Raw genomic sequence first — 17,853 nt, forward strand, 5'->3', positions numbered from 1 at the left:
TTAGAAATAAATTATTATGAAAATATGTAGTCCACATTTACTACAAAATATTTAAAGTGATCTATATAGTCAGACTTAATGTAAATTATTCGATTTTCTCAGGTCCACGAAGGAAAACCAGTCTATCTGGAATTCGGTGGAAACCTCGTTCCGGTAGCTAAATCAGGAGAACAGTTGACAATACCATTCCGGGCCTTCCGAGAAAATCGCATGGCGTTCCCGGTTATGATCAAGACCCAGGATCTAGAACCGATTTGCAGATGTCAGTTCATGAGAGATCCGAAGGTGCCTAAAGGCGAACCTTCCCCCGCTCCTGTAAGTGAATCCATTACAATGTATTGAACTTAATAGTTCCCACAAACTAGTTCTATAATAAAGAAATAACATCATACAATGAAAATGGAACTAGCGAAGATTATAAGTTTGCGTAATTAGCTTTTTTTGTTCTACCTATTTGTTGGTAGTCTACGGGGATATTCCAATTTCGTGCGGACGGGTGAGAGGTGAACTTATGGGGCTCGATTTGAGAGAATTCACCCTCCCTAGCCCCCTAGTAAGAGCAGTGCTTCGCTGAATCTACCATCGGATCAGAATCGCGACCCAATGAGACTATCTAGAAATCTAATTTCGAGAAACTCACTGGGCGCAATTACTGGTGATAGTACAAGGTACAGTACATGTATTGCAAGCCAGTACGGAGTAGCACCATCGTGCTTATCTGTACCGGGAAGCATTCATGTGTTCCGATTTGAAGGTTGCAATAGCTGCTTACAATGTAGTTGAGATTTCGAACTGAAGTCTCAAGATTGATGGTGGCATTCACATCAAGACTCTGGTGACCATTACATTAAGAGAAGAGAGGAGTACGTTCGTTTATATATATATGGAAAAAACAAAAAAACCTATCACCACTTTAAGCAACAAAACTATAAATTGAGAAATCATAACTGTTAGTACTATTTTTAGATTGCCGTTCTCAACATAATGGTACCTGACGAGCCGACTGATAGGACATCGCCTCTACCATCAGAAGCGGTTCCGAGACGCACTGAGGAACAAGAATTGATTTGGAGGCAGCGACTCAGTGATCCTAGGTCAGATAAAAATATGAAAATGTTTGGTTCTAGTGTGTACATATGTAATATACTGAGGGGTGATGTTAGAGGAAGCCAAACGTCATAATGTGAATATCGCCACCATCCTGGAATATTAGATCAAATTCCAATTAAATAGCGGCAGATTCAAACCGAACGCATAACTGATTCGCCGCAGGAATAGTGCGTTAATTGCACAGCAAGGATATTAACAGGAAGGTTTTGAAAAGTTCTGAGTTCTTCATGAAGTCATCGCGACCTAACGGATAAGACGTCTTGTTAGTCCGCGCGGGTGGGTACCACCACCCTGCATATTTCTGCCGTGAAGCAGTAATGCGTGTCGGTTTAAAGGGTGGGACAGCCGTTGTAACTATACTTAGACCTTAGAACTTATATCTCAAGGTAGGTGGCGCATTTACATTGTGGATGTCTATGGGCTCCAGTAACCACTTAACACCAGGTGGACTGTGAGCTCGTCCACCCATCTAAGCAATAAAACAATAAAAAATAAAAAATTCTAATAAATCTACATTAACAGCTACTCCGACCAAACATAATGTAAAATTGCTTTTTTAGGCTGGAAGATATCTGCAATCTACTGGGTAAAGATTGGGTGGCTTTAGCTTATGAATTGGGCGTGAGTGTTGCCACGGTTAATCAAATTCAAGCTAAAAGGATCACCGCACCGGAACAAGCTCAGCTTATGTTGAAACTTTGGAAGACACAATCTGGAACAAAGGCTCAAGGTAGACATTGTATTTATTAGAGGAATTCCACCTGGTATTAAGTACACTGTAATTTACCATTAACACCCATTATTACTATTAACCACATCGTGAGCAGCACCACCTTAACAGATGAAACCGAAGTCTCTATTTGGTGGTAACATTTATCTAAGCTGAATAGAATGTAAGCTCTATGGGAACATTAAAATTTATCAAACACTTCTAATAAATTTGATGATTGCTAGAACAATTAATTGTAATACAGTGAACACTTTTCAAAATTTTAGACAATTCCTTGGAACTAGCACTCTGTCGTATAGGCAGAGATGACATAATAGCTCCGCAGTCAGACACGATAAACGAAAGACGAATCCGGCGTAACATTTACCAAGAGAGGCAAGCATCTGAAGAGATCGAAGCGTATAAAGGTAAAATTGTTTCGACGTTCTTATCTCTATGCGAATATAAATCATTGTCTATAGTCTGTGTAGTTTGTGTGTTAGTCTTCTATGCGTACTTAAAACATTCATCTGATTATGATGTAACTTAGTGTGAACGTTGGCACTCTAAAGAACATTTATATCATAGGTATTTTCAGGAAATAATTACCTAATCGCTGTTCAAACATACAATCTCCTCATCAGTCAAACAGTATATCTGACAGTTGTATCACGGGGTTCCGATTTGATTCCAAATCGTATTCAATATTTTCATTAAATATATTTTTGATATCATATCAGCAGTCTACTCGTTCTTGTTTCTATTTCATATGCAGATATCCGTTTTGAATCGATGTTTTTTACAGCAGAAGAAGATAATAAGCTCAAAGAAAAACTGTACAATGAAGAAGATATACTACCGGAGCATAGAGAATCAGAACATGATCAAGATGAAGCCAAATATTCACCGGAAGAAAAATCTATTGTTGAAAAGAGTGAAATAGATAGAACGCCTTCACCAAGTGAGGAGAGCGAGGAAGATGAAGGTATTTTTGGAATTAAAATACAAAATTAAATTACAAATCGAGAGATTTCTATGTCTAGCTGTAGATTGATGTGAGTTGCAGTTTAAAAATAGATAAATAATAAATAAATAGATAAGAAATTAAGTACAGTGTAAAGGTTCTTTTTAATTAAAAATAATACTTTTCAAGTCTTACTCTTGTATAACAAAATCAAAAGATTGTAAAGATAGTCGCCATTTAGTAATTGTTTTCGTTAATTTTAGACATCAAACGAAGCGTTGCTGAAAGAAAGGAACAAATAACTAGAAAGTTAAGTTCTAGTAAAGTGCCAGCTTCAAAACAAAAGAAAGAAATTCGTGAAGAAATAATTGAAATTAAGACACAAATCAAACCGGATATCAAGAAATTCCACGACATTGAGCAACAGGTATTGTAGTTTTTAAAAAATTTAGAGCAACAAAGTGATTAAAAACATTTTTGACTAGATTTCAATGACCAAAATATAATAAAAAATACATACAACAGTAAAATATATATGCAAGTAAACTAAAGTTAGTAGGTTGAATGATTTTACTTGACAACTGTGAAAATGATTTAATCGTGACATTCGCCATAATAATGTAATGAATCAATCTAATTCTATTGTTATATTTTCAGTCTTTAGATAAGGAACCCACATTAGAAAAGTCACGATCGAAAACATCTCCAGATAAAGTTGAAGAGGGGACAGAAGAACAGGAAGTCATTACAGAAACTATTGTTGAAGCTATCGTTGAAGAAAGAAAGGAAGAGGTAAAACCAGTAGAAAAACCTATAGAACAATTTAGGAAGTTCGATCCATCATCGCCAGCTAAGCCTACCCCTAAACATCTGCAGAGACACATGCGAAATGAATCAATGCGGTTTCCATCAGGGGACTTTTCCAATGTTGTAATAACCCCAAGAAAATCAATAACAAATGAAGCAGTAGAAAAACAAGCGATTGAAACTAAACCTCATACGGTTACAAAAGAAGAGATTTCACAGAAAGAAATTTTCACATCTAAAGTCGAAGAAAAGATGGAAGAAATTGAAAAAACGGCCAAAATCGTTAAAGAAGAGAAAGATATTGCTGAAGCTACTTTGAAAGATAAAATTAATTCATTCGAATCGAAAATGGTAAAAGAAATCAATGTTGATGTTTCAAAACCAACGATAAAACTAACTAAAGAAGCCCTAAAAAAACATACTTTGGAACAAGGACAAGGCAATGGGTATACTCAAGAGTTCGTTAGAGAGCAATCTAAGCAATTATCGAGCATGGAATCTCACGTTACACATAAAGTGACCGTCGAAACTGAGACACATATTGAGACAGTAAAATCCGTCAAAGAGACGATACAGCAATTCGATTCGAAAACAAAACTATGTGAGAAACCAAAGCATTTCCCTAAGACTATACGAACAGACTCAACCCTCGTTCAAGTATCTTCCGAGGAAGATAGCGAATTCCTTAAAAAATCGACAGATTCTGAAACAGAAACGGAATCGCAGACTACAACAGTCAAAGTGGACAAATTAGACAACAAAACTAAAGTCAAGCCCTACAGGGAATATATTGGCGCTGAAATAGATCACGAAGACAGTCCTAAAGTTAGTGACAAAGATAAAAAAGGAGATGAAGACGATAAGGATTACAAAGGTGTTGCTGTAATGAAAGATGTCTTCCTAGAAAAAATAACTACTGAAGAACCAGTACAAGTTACCGAAGAATATAAAAAGCAATCGTTGGAGGAAAGAGATGTCTCTTTAACTGATAAATCAAAGGAAAAGGTTTGTTATTTACGCAGTTTTTTTTTTATATTATATGTGTACTGCCCAATTTAAGGATATTATTTTTCATTAAAGGTTGAGACTCAGACCTCTACAGCAAGTACTAAATCAGACCTTAGCAGACATACGAAGACAGATTCTGTAGGTTCAGATATGCAAGATTTAATAGCACAAAAAGTATCAACAGAATCACCAATCCAATCTGTCGTTGACAAAGCTGATTCTTTAGCGGATCTCCAGCACAGCACCGAGAAAGACTTCAGCTTTATTTCCCAAACTGAGTCCAAGGTTTGTTTTATAATTTTATTGTTCTGTGCTTACATTTATATTTGCATACACGAAATATAACAAAAAACTATATTGAAATAAATTTTTTCTTGCTGATAGGTATACTCAAAAGATTCTAAGCACAGAAGTGATTCATTGGATGAAGCTTCTCAGTTTTCTGATCTAGAAGATCAAATTGGCTCAAGTCCGGCGCACAGACCAGTTACTGAGAAAATAGAAGCAGGCTCAATTAAAACCGATGTGAAATCCGTTTCAAAATTGATTGAAAAGTTTGACACGTCCCCGAAAAGTCAGACCATGGAATTTTTGAAATTCGAGAGTGAGCATAGTGCCCAAGTACAGGTACCTTTAACGGAATCAGATAAGGTTATTAAAGCTATCCATTGCTCTCACCTTTTTGCTTTGTTATCATATTACATTTATCGTTTTTTACTTTTTTAGACTAAAGAGACACCAGTGATAAGTGCTAAAGCGAGACAGTTTATTGAAACTGTACCTGAGGATGATTCAGTGCAGGAATGTTTCTTTTCAAAGCGTATATATTCAGATTCGCTTGAAGATTCCGAGCATACTGATTCAAGAAGACATTCAGAAGCAGAATCACTAAAATCTGACCAATCCGATACAAAAGTTAAAGTTTCGTCATCTGAATTTGATGAAAGGGCTGAATTCGAAGAGGCGGCTGATTCTGGAAGTGGATTTGGTGACGAAAAATTTGAGGAAAGCGTTGGATTTACTTCATTTAAAATTGACCCTAAAGTGCTTGAAATTGAGAGGCAAGATTCGGAATCTGATAAAGAGTCAGACGTCGTTTTTAAGAAAATGATACCTAAGCGACATTCTAGAACTGAATCTATATCAATAACTAAGCTAAGTGATATTGGTGATATTGAAATCAAACCAAAACAAGAATTCCAAATTATTGTAACCGAAGCAGAAGAAATAGATAAATCTTTTGAAAAAGGTGAAACTTCAGATAAAATATCATCCGAGAGCAGTAGAGAAATAGAAATTTCAGAACGTAAATCATCAGATGGAATTTCAGACAAGATTAGTTCGGAAGATGCGGTTACCAAGAAAACATCTTCGGAAGAAGACGTAGTCTATGAAGCAGAGCGATTGCAACAGCAAAAGACAGAAGTTGTTGCAACAACTGTAATTGAAAAGAAAATGGTTTCGGATGATGCGAAAGAGGATGGTAATTTAAAATAAAAGCAACATCTCACACTAAAAATTTCATGGTGTACAAGTAGTAAAATTATAAATTAATGTTTCAAATTTCAGTTGATTCAAAACGCCAATCAGTGACGTCAACAGAATCAGTGGGTGAACTACGTCTAGAGGAAAAGCGACCGTCAGATGCTCACAGTCTTACTGAATCTAGAGATTACACTTTTGAAGAGTCGGAGGACGATATTGCAACCCAAGGCACACATGTGGATCATTCCAAGGATATTGGGCCACATAAAATTGAAACCGAAGAAATTATACAGATTGCTGGTAAGTCATAATGTTAAAATTCAATTCAATAGCACGAGGCATTCTTCATCTTATTATTCAGAAAATAATTAATGTGGCATAATTTTTTAGAAAAATCTGTAGAACACCCGAAACTCGCCAAACTGACTCACGGGGATTCACTTGATGACGTTGAAGGATTTCCAGAAGATCATACTGCAGATTATGTGCATAAATTACCACATATTGCAGAGATTGGGTGAGCAGTAAAATAATATTTGTTTAATTTATTGATTTAGTTTCTGCTATTGAATACGATTTCATAGTATTCTGTGAAAACTGTTGTAAAATTTAATTTTATTAAATTAAATTAAAAATATTAATTTGTGCTTTTGTTGCTCTTTCGTATAATTTAATACATTTCTTCCTTAGCGAAACAAATATGTTTCTAACCAATTCTACAAAGCGCATTTGTTCTTTCAGATCTGTTTCTGATAAAGATATGACTATTGAATTTCTCAATAGAGAGAAACAAGAACAACTAAAACGCGTGTCTGTTCAAGAACCAGTCCCTGAAGTGATTGTTCCTTTAACTCAAGATGAAATAATTAAGGAAACAGTAACACATAAAGAAACCCCGACCGTCTTTACTTCGACCAAAACTGAAACACATTATTCTAGCACAACTAGAACAGAGCCTTTGGTCACATCTGAAATGATGAGCCAAACTAAATCATCTATAAAAGAATCTACCACAACTAAATCATTCAGAACAGAAGGGAAATTCGACGTTTCAAAGATAAGGACCGATACTTTGGGCAAATTTGATATTGGTGAACAATTGGAGGAAATGAAGGAAACCAAAAAACATATGCCGAGAGATTTACAAGAATTACCTGAAATAACGAAAGAGCAAGTCAAACCAGTTATCGATGATATTTTGCAAAAAGGTACAATTGCTGCTGTTGCACGAAGCCCAATTGTAGATAAAGACATTAAAACCATTACCAAAGAAATAGTAGAATCAGAAAAGAGATCTTACGACACGAAAGTGCCTCAGAAAGAAGAACGAAGACATTCGTGTATCAGTCCAGCTATTTCCTTAGAAAGGATTGCTGAGTCTGATGTTGAAACAGATGAAGAAGTCAGTAAATCTATTCCCATTGTTGCCCATGAGAAAACAACTGAAATTAAAACGGATATGAAAAAATCTGATTCGGCCATGAAACAAATGGCAGATAATATAGAAATTATCATTAAGCAGGCTTCGGAGGAAGTCGATATGTCATCAGAAGAACACCCTGTTGAAGTTGCAGAGCCTCAGGACATTGCTGGTCAAGTTTCTGTGGATTCAATAATTGAAGAGGCCGTAACAACCGTCGAAGGTTATTTGGAATCAGCTAAAGACAAAGAAAAAGAAATTGAAGCTAAGAAAGAAATTGTTTACGCTGAGACAAAGAAATTCGCTAAAGATAGACCGGGCCTCATTAAATCGCTTTCCAGGGATAGTGGTGAAATTGTCATAATGCCCAAAAAGAAACAAACGAGAACATTTTCAGTACAGAGTTCTCCGGAAGAAGTCGAAGAACAAATATATACAGATTCGGAATCAGGTAAAATATTATTTTAAACGAAAATTTAAAAAAAAATACGCAAATTATGTACTCGTTAAGTCAATTTGCTATTAAGACTCGTTTTCAGAATCTATCTTTATAAAATTTAGCAACTGTTGCCCATGTAATTAATGATAATAAATATTTTCATAACATGATCATTACAGTGCATTCACACATTTTGCTAGTAAAAAAATATTTATTGGTTTTCGAACTACAACTGCATGATTAATTTGAATCGCCCCATAAAACTTTAAGTTATATTGGGAACACATCCTGTATTCCCTTTTTGCTGTAGAGAAAGTGTGCTAGAACTTTGTTGATAGAATTTTCTTTTTACTTTGTATACAAGTAACTAAAGAAAGATTTCTTATATTTAATGGAAATGATTATAGCTTGGATAGTTTTGAATAGTTTGTTATTTTGACTCCGCTCTAAGAAATCAAAATTTAACACGTAATTTAATTATTGCCTTACAGACATGGACAAAGCTAAAGTTTTAGAAATAATTGAACCAATGTCTGACCTAGACGGAAAACTACCAACGTCAAGTTTCGATTCCAGGAAAATAAGAACAGATTCGCTGGATGATGCTGATGATTTCCCGGAGAAAGAGGTAAACCATAAAACATATGTTTTAACAAACGTCAATACATTTAAAGATATTCATTGGTACTAGGACCTCTTGGGAGTCCGCACGGGTAGCTACCACCACCCCGTCTATTTCCACCGTGAAGGAGTAATGCGTTTTGGTTCGAAGGGCGAGGCAGCCGTCGTAACTATACTGAGACCTTAGAACTTATATCTCGAGGTGGGTGGTGCATTTACGTTGTAGATGTCTATGGGCTCCAGTAACCACTTAACACCAGGCAGATTGTGATATCGTCCCTCCAACTAAGCAATAAAAAATAAAAAAATATCAGTCTGACCATAAATCTTTGTAAGTAAAAATAACACCTTTTTATTTTTATAGGCTGACGTCTTTGGTGAAGATTATCAATATCCTGACGACGGCATACATTCAATTATAAAGAAACCTGATACAGCTAAGTATGAGCCAAGCACAAGCTCTACAACAAAAACATCCGATGAAGAAAAATCAACTGATAAAGTGATGAAAAAGACCCACTTCGTCGATAGTCTTCTTCAGTCTGATTTAGTATCAAAATCTACAACAGAATCATCTGTAACAACGGTTATATCCACCTTGACAAAATCATCTGACGAGGAGCAAAAGTCTGTTTTGGAAGACTGTACGTCAGCTGATTTGTCTAAAATCAGTGGTGCAGATCTGGTCAAGGATCCGTCAAAAACTTCTTTCGACACAAAAGAAGATTCAAGAATCGATGAACATACAGAAGACAGGGCGACCCCAGATTTATCTAAAAAGTCTCTTGACTTAACTAAAGATTACTCTAAATCTTCAATTGACAGCAAAGATACGTCTAGAGATTTCGCCACCAACGAGCTATCGAAAGATTCAACGGTAGACCTAACAAAAGATTACTCAAAAGTATCAGTGGAAAGTGTCAAAGAATCATCGAAATCATTAGATGAAAAAACAATTTCTGAAGATCATTCTTCCTTAGATGTATCGAAAACGTTAGCTTCTGACGTTTCAGAATGCATTACAATAAGCAAAGAATTTATTGAAGAAGAGAGATCGGTATCTCGTGTTTTTAGAATATCAACAAGTTCCTCACAAGAGACATCAATAATGACAGAAAGCAAGATGTTCAGTGAATTGGATGATAAATCAATTAGTAAAGCAAAATCGGAAGTGATTGAAGTGGAAAAAGATTTATCAGAATCTATTCAGGACCAAGAACAGGAAGCGAAACGAGCACCTGATACCAGTGATGTGGCTCAAGCTAGAGCTGTCCAAGACCTACAACTAATAGAAGATATTTCTGATAAATCGACACGTGAAATAAAAGAGCTCTCAAGAACAAAGCCTGCATTAACAGAAACAAGTGGTGAAAATTTTTCAGAAGAAGTAATTAAGCCATCTTTTGAAAAAGTTAAGGCTGAAGAAATTATTTCATCCCCAGAGACGAGTCATATTATTGAAAAATCGACTAAATTAGTCACTAAGCCGTTATCAACAGTGAGTGCAGGAACTTTGACAGACGTACGGGATGAACAAGAAAAATTAAAAGATTTTATTAAGGAAGATAATGTTGAAGATTCAAAAAAACAGATCGAAGGCGAACGTACAGTATCAGCAATTGCTGATCACGTAGATGGGGAAAAAATTGCCATACAAGCGAAAATTGTTGAGGAGGAGGGAAAGAGTTCAAAAGGTGATATAAAAGAAGAAAGATTAGAGTCAGTAACATCAACTGCAGAAAAAGAAGAATCAGACGAAGTACCAGACATGAAAGAATTAAACAGAAGATGTTCTAACCTTCTCGAAGATATCTCTCAAGGGGCTTTGATTCGAATTGATACTAGCCACGTGACACACGGTATGTAAAGTTTTTTCTATATCCAAATAAGATTAACAGTAATTTAAATTCAGAAAATAATATTCCATCACATCAAAAACTCCAACGATCTATTTAATTAATTTTAACTTAGTTTTTTATAGATTAATAGCCAGATATATTTTTCCTTTATTTTAAAAGATCTTGCATCAAAATTCTCCAAAACTCCGCCTCCCTCACCGGTGGACCTGATCCTCAAAGATAAAACCAAGTCTGAAGAATTTACTGGTGAAAAGCATGTAGGATTACAGTTAAGAGGTATCTATTTTATATTTAATTAGTATACGCTTGATAAAATGAAGTTTCTTATTTCAATATTCTCCTAACTCTAGTAGAGCATAAATGTAGAAAATAATTTATATAAAATTTATCATAGATGAGGTTGTCTGAAACAAATTCAACAATAAAATTTAAAGACGAAAATAATTTAAACAAATTTATTTCTATTAATAATTGTAATCCATAAATAATAAAATATACTTTTCTTTTTCGGATCGTCTCTAAAACAAGTATTTGTTACATTACATTTTTATAAATGGAGTATCATAAATTTATAGACATTTATATTCAAATTTCGAACTAACTATGATTGTGATAAGAAAATAATCCTTCTTATTATAAAAAAAACCTTTGGGTATTTTTAGGTTCAGATTCATCATTCCTTGACACCAGCCGACAATCTCCGAGGGCTTCATCAGCTGGAGACAGCCTACTTAGCGAAACTGAAGCTCATCAGAGCGGTCAGTAAACAAAAAGACATAACCATCTAAAATAAACTATTACCTAATTAAATAATCGGACAGGAAACAAAAAAAAATTAAACCATAAATTCAATTATTGCAAGCTTTTGCAGTAAAGTAGTGGCAAAAAGTAGAGTCGTAGCGAAACTTTACTCTTTTTAAGTAGAGACGGCCATAACAAGCCTTGTTTGCCACACACATCATTAATGCCGATATGCGCATGTGTATTTTATGAATCAGTTTACACAAAATGATCATCGAAAGCTTTGATTTATGATCATTTTGAAATTACCTATTAAAGTTTTTCTAGTCGATGCACTTAAAAGCTCTCACAAACTCCAAAGTCTCTATAAAAACCCCGATTCGTAACTCAGAAAGCGTTCGCAAAAGTCGATTGCCAATATTTTGCACAGTAAATTTTACTTTCTTTCTTGCGGAGCCTTTACGTTGCTTTAGGTAAGTGGACCCTCAAGCGAAATCGTAATCTTATCGATATTCATTCGTGAAGCTTTTTAATTCTCTAAAAATATCGTTTTATCTCTTAAATAGTGCGCAATTTTATTTTACCTGTTTCATCCACATTCGAGTAACGTTTCGCTTTGATTCTGAACTTTTTTTGATCATTCTGCCATAGCACTAGCTTTCATTGTTTTCACCCAATTCTTGACACACAACATGCTGCTGAGCTTTGACGACCATTTAATTTTGGTCTGACTGCAACATATATGCCTGGCAATAGTCATGCTTAAGGTGGTTATAGAAATAAAATGATCGAAGATCAAACACGATTACTTATTGAAACTCAAGTGCACGCATTTTATAAAGTCCATTTAAAGATTCTTATTCGATATCTTGTATTTATTTTCAGAAGTATCAAAGACGCCCTTCAAACCGATCGCCACTGGGTCTAGACCAAAATCCCCTGTTAAGCACATCGCCGAAAACATGGAGTTTGTCAATGTTGATCAACCTACTATCACTAGTGGGGCCATTGAACTCGTTGATCGTACGATTGAAAAGAGCATGGACGTAATTGACCAAATTAAGAAAGAACAACTTGCCGTGAAATTGGAAGAAATTCAAAAGTCCACATCAACCGATACGTTTTATTCTGAATCAAGGGTCGAAACATCAACGTCCTCTTCATCAGTCCATAAAACAATCGAAGGTGGAGAGCTTAAATTCCAATCCATCGACCCACAAGCTTTGATGTCAGATATGGCAGCTAAATTTAGTGTCACTGACGATACGCCTACAATTTTGACGCATAAAGAAACCGAGACTCGAAAAATATCAGGACAAGAGTTTTTCACTGAAACAAAACAAATATCTTCATCGGATGATGACTCATTGATTATTAAAACTGAAACTACTCATGAATTACACGGTCAAGAACATGAGACCAAAGAAAAAACGATTATTCGAAAAGACGGCGATCAAACTCAAACATCTCAGAAAAAGTTAGAAAAAGCTCATGAAGCCACGGCAAAGCGATCTGACATTGAAACTAAGACAGTCTTCAAAAGTACTGATGATACTGATATTATTAAAGTTGAAAGAGAATTTTCTGAACAGGGCTTGTACCATGGTAGACAAACAAAATCTGAGGAGAAAATGACCGCTTTGAAAGATGATACGGTTAAAAAAAAACACGAAGTAAAGATATCTGAGAGAGATTTGTCTCATGAACAATGGGGCAAAGAATACTTCACAGAGCCTGGAGAGCTGGAAGATATAGTAGAGGACGATGATAAGTCGAAAGTAGCATTCGTTGACTCAACTCTGAAAATTATTGAGTCTGATGAAGTAGTCTCAAGCGTCGAGGTATCAGAAAAGGGTAAAATTGTGAGTTCAACATTAGAACACCATAGAGAAGAATCTATAATTGAAAGCAAGGAGCACGATGATCTGAGTTCTGATACTTCTCACGCTCCAAGTTTCAAGAGTGAACCAGCTGACAAACATGATTCTTCTGAAGCTAGTCCAAGAAGTAAATCCAAGTCGTTTAAGAAAGATAATGAAGTTTATGAAGTAGATTTTATCAAAGAAATTAAAGTTTCCACTTCACCAGTTAAGAGTACGTTTAGTCGAACAGGAAGTCAAGATACACATTCTGAGTCTGAAATAGCACCCGATTTGCCACATGATGACAAGACTGGTGACACACCAAAAAAAGAACGACCATCAAAATCACCAATAAAATTACCACAAGAGCAGATTGAAAATCAGGTTTGGGAAGTTACAATACAGAAAGCAGATTCCTTTGAAATTGGTGACGACACACCAAAAACGCCTTTGTTCAAAACAGTTGAATCTATTAGTACTATAAATCTGGAGAGCACTACTACGGATATCAGAACTAACATTGAAACAAACACTGCAGATATAAAACTAACCAAAACTGACATGTCGCCCATCGCTTTTGAGGTATCCGAAGACATTAGCGGTATATCCAAAGACATTATGGTGAAATCAGGCGAGAGTATCGATACCGAATACATGATTAAATCATTAGAATCACACGAAGGGGAAGTATTACAGAAATCTATGGATTCGACTATGAGCGCCGAAACATTACAACCATCAGAATTTTCCACTGATTCTGCCTACCTAACCGGCACTGATCATAAAAGAGAAGAAATTAAGTTATTCAAAGAAAAGAGTCTAGAAGATATTTGCAGTAGCGGTTACGATACTGATCTCTCCTCTGCCGAGTTTCATGCAAAACTTGAGACAGAAAGAGTTGATTATGATTCTTTAATGTCTGCTCAACCACTAGCCGACTTGTCAGTTTTGGAAAAAACGATCGACGAAGTCAAGCAGTCTCTTGAAGCAGCACAAGTAGAAATCATCAGTGAAAAGAACGATGGAAGTATAAAATATAAACAGTCGCCTTCTGAATTTCAATTCAAATTATTAATTAGTCCGGACAGACCCGAAGTTATAACAGAAGAACCACATCACACAGAAGGTCACGCCGATAAAACACCAGTTATTGAAAAAACTGAAACTTTGTTAGATAGTCAGATATCAGACAGTGTTACCCAGAAAATAAGTTCCCAAGAGGAAACCACATCCGATGAAGATAAAGACACAGTCTACATTAAGGAACCAAGCCCCCCATTAGACGCTGGTGATATTTCTATTAGATCAACGGATAGTGGTCCACACTCGATTTTAGAGACTGAAAGTGAGATTGTTACGTCAGATCGTGACGGCTCTTCAAAAGGAAGTCCTGAAGTCAAACTAAGAGTCCAAAAGCATATCAAGTCTAAACTTGGTATTGTAGAAAGACGATCTGCATCGGATATTGAAGGTTGGTCTAGCTCAGGGGAAAGTCATTACCATAGCTTTGAGCATTCTGAAGGAAGACCACTGTCTTCAGATGTTGACGTTATGATGACCGCTCAAAGTGGAACCGAATTCGATACAGCGATGACAAGTCAAGATGTTTCATCACAATCCTTACGAACTTCGAGAGACTACTATACAGCAGGAAGCTCTTTAGCTTCTAGGGATAGTATGAAAAGTCTAGATTCAGATGGTTCTAGCCATGTAGCCAGTATTGACATATCAGATGCTTCAGAAACATTAGTACCTTCAGCCAATGAGCTAAAAGAAGAACTTATGGAAAGTAGTACTTACGTAGAACAATTTCTGCATGAAACCGAAAAAGATCAAACATCTAAATCCAAAGACATAAGCGACGAAGATGTCTCTGGCGAAGAAGAAGATGCTAAGCCCGGTATCTTTGAACCAATAGGAAAAATGAAAAGATCACATGAGATGCGATTTCAACCAAAAGAGATGATACCTGAAAGTTTTCAAGTTGGAAGTACGTCAGAAAGCATTGAAGTAGATGAAGATTCATCGAAAGATAAAGAATTTTCGGATACCACAATATCTAGTCAGTTTAAAACAGATGAAATCCTTTCATCGTCCATTTCAAAACTTGATATGCCTTCGTCACAATCTCAATCAGAATTGGATCTAGACGAAGTGAAAGAAGTGATAACGAAAACGATATGTCAAAAGGATGAAGCGATACCTTTTAATGTTACCAAAATTGAAAAACCTCAACGAGAATTCGCTGACGTTGACAGCGATATTATTCCAATAGGGTCCTCTGAATATGAAGCAATAGTCAAATATGGTGCTGTAACATCGGATCTAAAAAGTCCTTCACATCAAGAAACGACCATCACTAAAATGAGTATTGAAATGAATGAAAGTACACCAGGAGAGCATAAAGTAGAAGTATCAGAAGTTTGTGAGAGAAAGGAAATCAAAGATGTAAGCGTAATTCCATTTCCTAAAACAGAAATACCCACACCTAGACAGAGAGAATTTGTCGATGTCGAACAAGAAATCATACCAATAGGTTCGATACAATATGAGGAAATACTCAAATCTAAAAGTGATTCGTCGGTACCAAAAACCAAAGTTGAAAAATCTGTCATAAAAACTCCTGAGTCAGAATTAGACAGCAAACAAAGTTCAATGTCCAGTTTGAAAACGCAAGAAACACCACAAACGCCCTTATCTGCTCCTAGTCAGAGTTCTATTTCAACTGATAACGGACGAGAATATATACTAGATGATATGTATGATATTTCAGAAACTCCTGAACTAAAATCCGATGTAGTTACCGAAAGCAGTAAATCTGAATTGATGATTACAACGGAAGAGAAAACTCTATATACATACGAAAAAGATCAAGAGTCGCCCACTAGTGACGAGTTTGAAATAGTAGATAAACCAAGCGAAATGGATGAATTCGTTGTAATTGAAGAAGTCGCTAAAGAGGCCCAAGAAACTGATACAGAAGGTAAAAGTGTGCAAATCGTTGCACAGAAATATGTAAAAAGACATGATACTGAAGTGGAAGAATTACTGTCGAAAACTGCTAAAAAACAAGAAAGTACTAGTAGCGCTTCTGGGTCACTATCAGATGAGGAATTATTGCAATTTGAAATAGAACAAAAAAGGTTACAAGCGCAAGAGCTAGCTGAAATAGAAGCAGGCAAGCGTTGGATACAAATGAGATTCGAAGGCGATCCACGATACGACTATGAAAGGGTACCCTTAGAAGACATTAAAGAAGAAGAAATGACTGACTTTGATGCCAGCAGGATCGGAAGTCTGAGTTCTCAAAAGGAATCAATAGGCAGTTTCGGCAGCTTCAGAAACTCTTACGGCAGTCTTTCTGAATCGGAAATGGCATCTCGTATTAGATTTAGAGTCAGAGGAGAAAACGATGATATTTCGATCAGCTCTTTGCAGGAATTCGAAAATCTAGAAAGAGCGCTGATGGAACAGTATCAACAAAATTCTTCTTCTTCACAAGATTCTTTGAACGGTTCGCTTCCCAAACGATACATATTGAGCAGAAGTCAAGGAGATGATATTTCAATTTCAAGCTTAAAAGAATTCGAAGGATTAGAATCGGCATGCTTAGAAGCTTTAAGAGCTGAAATACTGGCAAAACAAAAAGAAGCTCTATTATTAGCCGATCCCAAAGAAGTAAGTGGGAGCTTTTTAGAAAGAGAAAAACGGTCATACAGCGGAAGCTCTGAGAGTAGTCCTCCTCAAAAAAGTGGCAGTCCTAGTCAAAAATCTGGGAGTCCATCGCAAAAAGGCGGAAGCCCTTCACAAAAAATCGGGAGCTACGGCAGTCCTTCACAAAAAATGCTGACTGATTCTGCTGCAATCAGAAAACTAATTGATCAACAAATGGCTATAGAGGCAAAACTACAGGAGCAAGTCGTTCCTAAAGTGGTGACAGTCAAGAAATTTGATGACAGGGGTGCATTTTTTGTACCTGAACCAGAAACAGAGTCAACAGAATCAAAATCATCTGATATAAATGAAGAGTGCCAAAAAACATCGACATTTATATGTGCCTCTGCGCCAAGTGACGGCTCGGCGGAATCTATCCCTGGAGACTGCGAAGAAATGATGAAGCTCCTTGACCAAGAAGAAAAATCGAAGACCTCACAGCCCGTTACTCGAACCTTCACCGACAGCGGAGTCATTGAAGTAGTCAGAACCACGACAGTGATCCAACAAAGATTCGTTGACGGAAAGAAGGTCTCCGAAACGGTCACTAGCACAGACGCAGATGTGGGAGCAAGTCCAGTTGATATACCCGCCAGAACTAGACATTACGATGAAGGAATCTTGTCGTATGGATCCGAAATGTCATCATCTATAACCTCCCAGCCGTCGGAGATGGATAGCTTGATGACCGTTATGGAAAAGCATTCCGATGGTGAAATAGTGACGGTTACAAAGCAGACAATAATAATGACGGACAAACACGAAGATTTGGAATTTTCGCGAGAGGGTAGTTCAATTCGTGATCTGTCGCCCTGTTCGGGGAGGTCGATAGCTCATAGTGTGATCTCTTCCGGTAAACCATTTACAGATCCAGCCAGCGGCTCCTGGAGCGGACAGGACGAAGAGCTCAGTTCGTCTGGAAGCTTCAGTCGGTTAGTTTAAATCTATACATCTATTATATATAAAATTGGAGTGTCTGTTTGTAATATTGAAATACCCTGTTTTTACCCACATATGAATACACATATTACGGTACATACACCAAAATAAGATTTTTTACAATTTTTGTCTGTCTGTCTGTTTGTTCCGGCTAATCTCTGGAACGGCTAGACCG

The 17,853-nt window shown here is 36.4% G+C and overlaps 1 protein-coding gene across 1 annotated transcript in view; it reads left to right on the top strand.

The window, feature by feature from the left end:
- Positions 1–17,853, top strand: part of LOC101743161 (ankyrin-2) — a 78,649-nt gene that overhangs the window by 50,500 nt on the left and 10,296 nt on the right. The window contains exons 30-48 of the mRNA XM_062676454.1: positions 103–315; positions 967–1,094; positions 1,671–1,840; positions 2,107–2,247; positions 2,625–2,804; positions 3,047–3,210; positions 3,441–4,595; positions 4,671–4,883; positions 4,983–5,249; positions 5,325–6,081; positions 6,168–6,383; positions 6,474–6,600; positions 6,825–7,954; positions 8,434–8,570; positions 8,928–10,422; positions 10,582–10,698; positions 11,085–11,180; positions 12,049–17,526; positions 17,608–17,671. Of these exons, the coding sequence (XP_062532438.1) occupies positions 103–315; positions 967–1,094; positions 1,671–1,840; positions 2,107–2,247; positions 2,625–2,804; positions 3,047–3,210; positions 3,441–4,595; positions 4,671–4,883; positions 4,983–5,249; positions 5,325–6,081; positions 6,168–6,383; positions 6,474–6,600; positions 6,825–7,954; positions 8,434–8,570; positions 8,928–10,422; positions 10,582–10,698; positions 11,085–11,180; positions 12,049–17,526; positions 17,608–17,671 (12,248 nt within the window). The remainder of the gene's footprint in view (positions 1–102; positions 316–966; positions 1,095–1,670; positions 1,841–2,106; positions 2,248–2,624; positions 2,805–3,046; positions 3,211–3,440; positions 4,596–4,670; positions 4,884–4,982; positions 5,250–5,324; positions 6,082–6,167; positions 6,384–6,473; positions 6,601–6,824; positions 7,955–8,433; positions 8,571–8,927; positions 10,423–10,581; positions 10,699–11,084; positions 11,181–12,048; positions 17,527–17,607; positions 17,672–17,853) is intronic.

Source organism: Bombyx mori, chromosome 27 (genome assembly GCF_030269925.1).
Source record: "Bombyx mori chromosome 27, ASM3026992v2".
Classification (NCBI taxonomy): Eukaryota; Metazoa; Arthropoda; class Insecta; order Lepidoptera; family Bombycidae; genus Bombyx; species Bombyx mori.